Source organism: Strix uralensis, chromosome 1, assembly GCF_047716275.1.
Source record: "Strix uralensis isolate ZFMK-TIS-50842 chromosome 1, bStrUra1, whole genome shotgun sequence".
NCBI lineage: Eukaryota > Metazoa > Chordata > Aves > Strigiformes > Strigidae > Strix > Strix uralensis.
Window position 1 is genome coordinate 37,732,316 of NC_133972.1, and position 9,953 is coordinate 37,742,268.

At 57.8% G+C, this 9,953-nt stretch overlaps 1 protein-coding gene across 1 annotated transcript; it reads left to right on the plus strand.

Moving 5' to 3' along the window:
- The first annotated feature begins 5,458 nt into the window (after positions 1-5,458).
- Positions 5,459-8,249, plus strand: TWIST1 (twist family bHLH transcription factor 1). Its single transcript, XM_074892085.1, has 2 exons — positions 5,459-6,587; positions 7,287-8,249. The coding sequence occupies exon 1, from the start codon at positions 5,975-5,977 to the stop codon at positions 6,542-6,544; it is 570 nt and encodes a 189-aa protein (XP_074748186.1). The 5' UTR covers positions 5,459-5,974; the 3' UTR covers positions 6,545-6,587; positions 7,287-8,249.
- The last annotated feature ends 1,704 nt before the right edge of the window (positions 8,250-9,953 follow it).

Genomic DNA, 9,953 nt, shown 5'->3' on the forward strand with positions numbered 1-9,953 from the left:
ATACCACTCAGGCTTCCCCCAAGGTAGTCATGCTCTCCTTAAACAGCCCCATCCACTGCCACGAATTATTTCTGGAGCTGAATGAAACATATGTAAATAAAATACATTATATTAAAACACGTGTTGCAAATCATTTCAGACCTTAGTTTATTAGGACACCTGCCTCCTCTGTGGGATCGCTAGTTTGATAATGGGACATAGGTATTTCTTGGCCTTGCACTGAGGCGAAAATTGGGAAGAAGAGAGGATGCGGCCCCAGGCAAAGGTCAAAGCCCCGCGCAGGGCGGCGGAGCGCTCCCAGCCGCCGGCGGAACCCGCGCCCGGGCGGGCGGAGGCGGGGGCGGGGCCGGGGCACGGCGCGGGACGCGCACCAAGGGGGCTGGCAACACTGGCAGCACTGGCAGCACTGGAGGAGGCCGCCCTCCAGGGAAATTTAAAAAAAGCCACTGTCACATCGTCCGGTGCCAGCGAGCCGTTAGGACTTTTAGACAACGACCACATCACAACGAGCTTAGAAAACAAAATAAAAATCACAGTAGTCATTTTGACAGTGGAACGGATTCCCTGAAGGGCTCCCGTGTTATCCTTCTGTTTTCCAGAGCTTCCAAACGAAGCCAGTGGCGAAGCGCCGCGGGCTAGAGGCGCACCAGTGAGAAGCGTCCGTGTGTCCGCGGAGGACCCGTGTGCCGGTGTCCCCCCGCCCCGCTGCCCCGCGGCGAGAAAAAACCACTCGGGGGCGAGAAAAAAACCACTGAGACACGGCGCCTTTGAAGGAATCCCTGCAAGCAGAGCCGGGAGCGGGCGGGCAGTACCTCAGGCCCGTGAAACCCGGTGACGCGGCCTGAAGAAGGCAGCGGGGCAGCCGCAGGAGCGCGGCGGATGCCCGCTCCCAGGTGAGGCGCTCTCCCCGCCGCCGCCGCCGGCCGGAGCGGAGCGGAGCGGGGACCGGCGGGGAATCGTGCCCTCCGGTGGCCGCCGGCCGCACAGCCCGCCGGGCGCGCTCCCCCGCAGGCGCGGCCCCGCCAGCTCCCGGGAGCCGGGCTCCGCTCCCGCGGGTGCTGGGCAGCTCCTCCGCGGCCTGGGGCGTATGAGCGGCCGCGGTGAACAGGGGCAAAAAAAAAGGAGAAAGAAGCCGAAAACGGGTCCCCACTCTCAGAGCCCCGATACATTTCTTTCCGCCCGTTTGCTGTGGCTCTGCGCAAGTTTGGAGCAGGGCACAGCCAGTTCTCGGCCCGTCTCCCGGTGTGCTTTGAATAATTACAGCATAAATGTCTGTGTGAGAAGTTGCTGGGTGCTTCCTTGCCCCTTTTGAAGGGATCTGAGGCTCGGCCAGGCTTTCACCTGGCATCTGTGAGAATTAAAATACCTGGCCATGGAAATTAGTGGGGAAACTTCAAGTGATTCCAGTTGAAACAGATCTTAAATGTTCAGCTTCTGAGGAAACTCCATGCTGAAAGCTTCCGCCTCGAAAATACTCAGGCAGCCTCTCTCCAAGCGTGCACATATGTAATAGTTACATTGCTGAATATCCCAAGAAAACCCCACCAGTGAGAGAGTTTGGTATTTTACCGCAGCGAACAGTCTTTGAGAGCTAAATTACAACGTGTGTGTGTGTGCATGCCCTATGGGGAATACTGAGTAGCCTATTGCAACCCAGTTGTAATTTGCGTGTATGCACAGAACCCATTGGTGGACAACGTTGTAGTTGTAGCCACCAGATCTTTTGCACATTAGTTCTTAAATTGTGATTTATAAACAGGCAGACAAAATCAGACCTTTCTTTCATTCTTAAACAAAAATCAAAGAAAGAATCAAACTGTGGGCCTACTCCCCTCACAAGCTGATGTTTCTGCCTGGCTTGTCCCAGCTAAGAGTGTCTCTGCAGCTGACGGGTGCCTACACAAGGACCAACATATAGCTGGGGGGATCCCTTCTAGTCGTTTCCCTGTGATCAGCCCTGACCACAATGATCATCACAGCCCAATTTGTCCTGTCATTCTGGCAAGCTTATTCCTCATTTCATCTTCCACGGAGCTTGTCTTTTATTTAGCTCCATGTTCACACCCACACCTGTAATCTAGGTGGTTACTTTACCAGTGTTATACATTACTGCACAGATGACAAAATGCTGGAGTTCTCCAAGTCCTGACAGTGCCCCATGTAAGGGCTGATCCCACAGCACCCATTTTCCTGAGCTGAGGCCCAGGAAAGCCTGCAGGAACGGACCTGGAAATATCCCTGGAAAGGCCCTGGAGCTGCTTGTAGCTTTGCTTGCTACCTCCAAGGAGCAAAGCAGGGTTGAGAGCCTGCCCAAGGAGCCAGGGGAATCCTCACCCAAATCATGCTTCTGCATAGAGGAGTATGGGACATGGCATCCTTCATCCCGTGCTCCGGAGTGGTCTGTGGGTCCACCTTAGTGGCTTTTGGAGGTTCAAAACAGATGGTTTAACACTGTATGAACTACACGCTGCTTACTGTTTTAGTGTGGAATACAAAGCCTCCACCTCCATCCCCACCAGAACTCTGTATTTCAAAATAAACCAGAGTTGAACTGATTTTCTTTAAACTCTGCACAGTCCCTGCTCCCCTTCCCTCCCAACACACGCATGCACACTGCAAAAGACCAACTGTACATCCCACACACACACACACAGAAACACACCTCACACATAACCACACCTGTGTGTCTTCCTCTCTCACACAGAGGCCCAGACATGACACTTTGACACATCCACCCTCCTCCAGACACACCTCTACAGCCCAGCATGAGGCAGGGTTGCTGCCCACCAGCAGGCCTGGGGGATCTAGGCGGGATCCTGCAGCCAGCCCAGCAGCAGGTCTCCCGGGCCAGACTGCTCCCACCACAGCTCGCCTGGTGCCTGCACTGCTGTGGTGGATCTTGGCAGTAACAGCACAGGCTTACTGTCCTTTGCACCAGAGCACATGAGTTGTGAGTAGAAGATAAATCAAAGACCAAAACAAAAATGATGGGGTTTTCTGTGTAATCATGGCTCATACAGCAGCGTGCAGGTCCCAGGTAGCACTACACGTGTTCTGCTAGCTACTGCTGGTTGCTTCTGCTGCAGTCTCCATGAAGGGTAACTGATCCTAAACCCAGCCCTCTACCATGGACAACCCCTCTCCTCTCTCCTCAGGGTCAACCCCTCCCTACATTTCTCTGTGTTTTCTGGTTTTCCAAACCACGTACCACTCCCTCAACACCTCTGTACTTACCTTTCCTGCACACCCTCCCCTGCACACCCTCCTCCTGCCTCATGGCAAGCAGGTGATGTCCTGCATCCCACTCAAAGTTCAGCTGACCCAGACAAGCCGTGCCACCTGCTGAAGCACTTCAAGAGACACTGTTCCTCCCTCCTTTCAGGCAGTGGATCGCTTCCATCGAGTTTGCTGATGCAGGGCTCCACTGTCTGGGCATGGCCCCAGCATCTTGTTCCCAGCAAGGTAATGGTTACCCAGGTTTGTTTTTGCACTTCGATGTTTTTTCCGTAAGAATGGGAGAGCGAGGAAAAAGGGAAGGAAGGAAGGAAGGAAGGAAGGAAGGAAGGAAGGAAGGAAGGAAGGAAGGAAGGAAGGAAGGAAGGAAGGAAGGAAGGAAGGAAGGAAGGAAGGAAGGAAGGAAGGAAGGAAGGAAGGAAGGAAGGAAGGAAGGAAGGAAGGAAGGAAGGAAGGAAGGAAGGAAGGAAGGAAGGAAAGCCCTCAGAGCTGCCTACAGATGCTCACCACTCCTGTTTCCAACCTTTGCTTTGTAATGACACTGCTCAACACTCCAGAGAAGCACCGGGGCTCTGGGCAAAATTATTGGTGAGAGGGAGGTGGAGGGAGAGCCAGCTCTTCTTACCTTGGGAACAGAAGCTGCTGCCACACAGGGGAACCCCCGAAGCTCCCCGGACGAGCCGTGGTATCAAGGTGAGTGGAGAGGCCTGTGGGTCGCAGCACACCCAGCAGGGACAAGCCAAAAGCCGGGGGAGCCGAGCTTGCTCGCCATGGGTCGGTGTGCTTTCCCTCGGCGGATAAGTGCCCCTGTTTCCTCCCCTGGTCCTGCTCCTGGCTGCTTCCCAAAAGCGAGGGTTTAGGGCGAAGCTTTAGGGCAGGATGCTATTTGCTTGCATCGCGGGGTGGAAGACTCAGGGAGGGAAGCTCACCCGGGGGGCAGCAGGGGGGGAGCGGCGGGGCAGCTCTGCCCGCGGCCGTGCCCGACGGGCGCTGCGGCGGGGAGCGGGGCCAGTGGCCGCGCCGGGCCGGGCCCGGCTGCCTCTCGGCAGCGTCTGCGCCGGGGTCCCGGCCCCTGGCAGCGCCCGAGACGGGAGGCCTCTACCCGGAGGCCAGGGAGCCCCCAGGCCACGGGGAGAGACGGGTCTTTCCCCCGGAGGAGATGACAGCGCTCTTCCAGAAGCCTCGCCTTTTTCGTCCCTGGGATTTATCGCTCCTCTGGTATTCCGTCGGCCCTCTCCGCCCTCCCACCTCAGACCCAGCCGGGGGGGCGCGGCGCTGCCCCGGCGCTGCCCGCTCTGCCCCCGCCCGGGGTGCCCCGTCTCAGCGGTCTCCCCCAGGCCGGCAGCGGGGGCGTGCGGTCCCTTCGCAGGGAGCAGCAAAAGTGCATCGCCCCAGTTTATTGATGGGTGGCAATTTCTCGCTTTCCCTCCCCGTTTGAATCTGAGCTGTTGTTAAAAAGACACACCACCTGCTCTGTGCTGCCAGCGAGCAGGGAAGGAGGCACAAAGGCGGGGGATGGGGAGAAATAGCTTTGGCTGCAGGCATGAAACAAAATTTAAAATAAATAAGCTCGGCTCCCAGGAAGTGCCGGACCCGGGCGCCTTCAGGGAGGGCGAACTGAAGCGAGCGCCCAGCAGGCACAAGAGTGCGGGCAGAGAGGGGCTGCCCTCCCTCCCGCCTCCCGGTATGCCAGGTTGGGGGCTGCAGGGGCGCGGATCCTCCCGGGTTTCTCTTAAAACGAGCTGGAGGACCGGTGCTTATTTACCGAGCCAGTGCTTAGTTTCCCCGCCGCTTCCACCTCTGAAGATGGCTTTCTCCGAGCGCAGTCCTCCAGCCTGACAGGATAAGGCTGTGTCATCCCCCCTCCCCAGCCCAGAAATGTGCGGCTCCCTCGGAAAGGCAGACCCCGGGGGCGCTCGGTGATGGGAGCGCGGTGCCTGCGGGAGCGGGACACAAGTAGGATGTGCCTGGATGCTGCCCCGCGGGTAATTTCCCCTTCCTCCCTGTCGCTGCGAGCCGTGCCCGCCGCGGCGGGGGAAGCCCGAGAGATGCGGGCTCACCCCCGGCTGCTCCGAGGCAGCCGCCCCCCAGCGCAGGCACGAAGCGGCCCGCTGTCCCCTCCGCAGCAGCGCAGGGGGTGCGCGGGCACCCCCATAACTTCCCGCCCCGGCCCCCCAGCACCACCCCAAAGCCGAGTGCGAACCGAAGGAGCCTGAGGGAGAAACCGCACAGAGGGAAGCCGAGAAAGGGGTTGGGGTAAGGATGTATGTGTGTGTGGGGGGGGACGCCAGATCACTTGTGAATGGCCTGAAAAAAATAATTGGGGGAGGGCGTGGAGGGGGGGAAGCGGAAACTTTCCTATAAAACTCAGCAAAAGTCCCTCCTCTCCACGTCAGGCCAATGACACTGCTGCCCCCAAACTTTCCGCCAGCAGGAGCTATAAGAACCTCCAAGTCTTCAACTTTCTCCCAATCCCAGACACCTCGAAGGGGCTCCAAGGAGGGATCGGGAGGGATTTTTTTTTTTTGGTTGGCTTTTTTTTTTTTTTCCTCTTGGATCCTGATGCCATCCCCCCTCCCCCCAAAGTGAGGTCCTCCCTCCCTCCCTCCCTCCTCCTCCTCCTTCTCCTCGCAGGCCAGCGAAGCAGCCGATCAAGGGGGGAGCTGGCGGGTTAGGTGCCCCCCTCTTCTCCCTGCCCTCCCCCCCCTTCCCGGCCCGCTTCTCGCGTCTCCCCCCAGAGATGATGCAGCAGGACGAGTCAAACTCGCCAGTCTCCCCCGCCGACGACAGCTTGAGCAACAGCGAAGAGGAGCCGGACCGGCAGCAGCTGCCCAACAACAAGAGAGGGGGGCGCAAGCGCCGCTCCAGCCGCCGCAGCGCCGGCGGCGCCGTCGGGGCGGCGGACGAGCCCTGCAGCCCGGCCCAGGGCAAGCGGGGCAAGAAGTGCGGGGCGGGGGGGGGCGGCGGGGGCGGCGGCAGCAGCAGCGGCGGCGGCAGCCCCCAGTCCTACGAGGAGCTGCAGACCCAGCGGGTCATGGCCAACGTGCGGGAGCGGCAGCGCACGCAGTCGCTGAACGAAGCCTTCGCCGCCCTGCGGAAGATCATCCCCACGCTGCCCTCGGACAAGCTGAGCAAGATCCAGACCCTCAAGCTGGCGGCCAGGTACATCGACTTCCTCTACCAGGTCTTACAGAGCGACGAGCTGGACTCCAAGATGGCAAGCTGCAGCTATGTGGCCCACGAGCGGCTCAGCTACGCCTTCTCGGTCTGGAGAATGGAGGGCGCCTGGTCCATGTCCGCATCCCACTAGCAGGCGGCGTCCCCCACCCGCATCCCCCCGGCAGGAGCCCTAGGTAAGGCAGGGACCCCGAAACCGGCGCGGGGAGGGAGGGAGGGAGGGACGGGGGGGGGGGGAAACTGAGGGGCCGCCGGCTGCGCCATGGGCCGGGCACGGGTGGCCGTGGGGCAAGAGGGGCCCTCCCGGCCCGGCGGGGCCTGGCTGCCAGGGCCGGCCGGAGAGCAGGGCGGCCGGAGGTGTCTGTCCCCCCCCCCCCCACCCGCAGCCTCCCCCCCGCTGCGTCCCTCCCCCTGCGCGGCCAGAGGTGCGCCCCCGGCCCCGCGGGGCCCACGCGTGACTGGGCGCTGCCGCGGCCGGCGGGGGTGGGCTGCGGGCGGGGAGGCGGCGGCGGCGCGGGTGTGCCCCGGCCAGATGGGGCCGGCCCGAGATCCCTTTTTCAGCGAGCGCTGCGAAGCCGGCGGGGCTGCTGGGACGGCCCCTGCCGCCGCCGCCGGTGGTGTTCTGAAGAGAAGCCGTGACCGCCCGTGTGCTTCCCCATGGAGCGTTTCCCACCGCCCCAGCAGCCCCCGGCCCTCGGCCGCCGGGCCGGGGTGTCACACGGCCACCGCACGGCCACCGCACGGCAAGGACACGCGTCTGTCCCGCCTCTGTTCGTGCCCCACGTGTGCGTTTGCAGAGACAGGGAGGTGTAGGGAGGTGTATGTATACCTTGCATTTCAGTAACGAGTTTTCCGCCCTCTCTGGGTTTTTGCAGATGACATTGTTCCCACAGAAGGAGAAAATGGACAATCTAGAGACTCTGAAGTTGGATACGACTTTTTTGGTCTTGTCTAAAAAAAAAAAAAAAAGTACCAAGGATTTCTTGGAAATTAGAAGAGCAATATCCAAATTCAAAGCAGGGCGTGGGGAGCACTTAAGGAAAGAGAAAGAGACAAGGGCTTTGGACAGTGACTACCCTTTGGGCGTCGGTACAATCCACACATCTCTGCATTCTGATAGAAGTCTGAATCGTTCGATTTTTTTTTTTTTTAATTTTGACGAAGAATGTTGGAATTTAACTTTTTTTTTTTAATTTGCGCTTTTTTTTTTTTTTTTTTTTTTGCATGCATTCCCAAGAGGTCGTGCCTATGAGCCACTGATGAAAGGAAATACATTATTGTGGACTTTCTTCATTCTTGAATGAAACCAACCAACCAACCAAAAAATATCCCTGTAGAGATGAAAACCTTTTTTTTTTTTTTTTTTTTTTTAGGGGGGAATAAGCTGGGCTCAAGCCGTTATATACCCGGTTCCTAACTTTTTTATTATTATTATTTTTCCTCTGAGAAAAAAATAAACATTTTATTTATTTATTGATGACCCATGTTAAAATGCAAATAGATCCGGTGTCTAAATGCATTCCTATTTTTATGATTGTTTTGTAAATATCATGTATATTATTTTTCTGCAATAAATAAATATGATTGAAATTTTAATAACCTTAAAGTTTGGTCTCTCTGAGAACTCAGGTTTGGAACGGGAGATAAATACCTGCTTGTTGAGCTGTAAAGACACCCAAGAGAGAGGGGGCACTAGTATAAACAAACCAGGCGAAAAACGCAAATAAACTAGCTACTGACAGACACAGGCACGTTATTTATTGAGACAGCTTTATTATTCTGCGCTGAAGCTCACTGCATTGGGGGGCGGGGGGAAGATATTCTCTCTTCTCCCTTTCTCTCCCTCTCTCCTTTTAATCTTATCGCCAAGCGCCGCAGAGTTGCGCGGGGAGCGGAGTTTTCGCCTCAGAGCTCCGGCGCTGCCGCTGCGCTTTGCCCCCCCCCAGATGTAAGGCAGGAGCAGGGCCCGTTCCCCGGCCCCTGGCTCAGGTATTTTTCCTGATATCCCTGAAGGACGAGGCATCGGTTTTAAACAGGGATTCGTCCATCCGCAGGCAAAGCGAGCGAAAGTGAGATTGAAATAGGGAAGTGTGTAGCGAGTGGGGTTTTCCGGTGGAAGTGATGTTTGACTGCTCTGCTCTCTAGGGTTTTATATAATATATAGACTAGCGATCACATTTGCGTTGTACGAAGCCCGGAGGGATACGCTAACCCGCCCTCTTCTCCTTTTCTACGTGTAGGGCGCATGTTGCCTCTGTTTCTCCTCACCGTACCCTCCGCGGTGTCCCAGTATGCGGCGAGACCCCAGTTGTAAGAGAGAGGAAACCTCCAGATCTGAGGGCTCAGAAGGAAGGAAGGTGAAAAGGGAAGTTGTTCCAGCCAAAAAAAAAACCACCTCGAACCCAACCCAAACCCCAACGCCAACCCTTGTAACCGGACAGCTGATTCCGCCACTGCTGTCACTTGGTCATCGCCCCGCGCGTCGCAGCCTGTCCGCGGCTGCGGAGGGTGCGCGGGTGATCAGGGGTGGCCGCCGCGGAGCGCCCGCCCCGGCCCTGGGAGCCGAGCAGTGTCCCCCGCGGAGACAGGGACCCTGCCGCCGGGGTTCAGCCAGTGCCTAGGGTAAATAGGATGGGGTGTTTTTTCAAAACAAAGTCTGTTTGCATAGCCCAGGTTGAGTTGACTTTATTGCCTGAATGTTTTTGTTTCCATATCCACATATTACCGTCTGTTATGCTGACATAACAATATTATGAATTTAATTTCGTGCATATTTTAGGCCAGTGCGCAATGTTTACAGTAGAGAGCCCGCAGCGCTTGTTTGCACTGCCGGATTAGCGAGGACTTGGAAATTGGATGGGGGCTCTGGTGGTCGCGGCCCTCCGTGATGGAGAGGAGGGGAGGCCTCTGTGAGCTCCCGGGGGGCCGCTGCCTCCTCCTCCCGGCACCCCCAGCTTCCCGCTCAGCGACTTGCACCTCTCGAAAAACCCCGCTCCGATGCGACCCGGCTACCGCGGAGGAGGTAATGGCTCTGGCTCTGCCGCGTAACTTCGGTTGCAGCGCAAGCCAGGGGCGGGGGGAGCCGGCGCGGGGTTTTGGCCGTGGGGCGGGGGGGATTTGAGGGCTTGGGGGCCGTGTCGGTTCTGCCTCTTGGGGGAGAAATCATGCCGGGGAAAGGGGGAAAAAGGCCCCGCGTTTAGGAAGAGAACAGGTTGAGAAAAAAACCGAGATGAGCTGCTGGGTCCTGAGGGGAAGGCGCGTTTCGAGGACGGGGATACCTGCGAATTATAAACGAGGAATCAAGTGCATTTTAAAAACCACTGGCCAAGCTGTGCTCGCCCTTAGAGCAACGCCGCGTGATGGACTTAAACATGATTGACTCCGTCGCAACCAGCGAGAGGCCTCTGGCTCAGGCTGTGCGAGCCCTTTCCAGCAGGCTGGAGCACCCGGGGGAGAAAAATCCCTAATTCCTGTCCGTGGGGCTCATGCCACCGTCGGGGCTCCCCGCCTCACCCCTGGGTCCCTCCAGCCGGGTCCCTGCG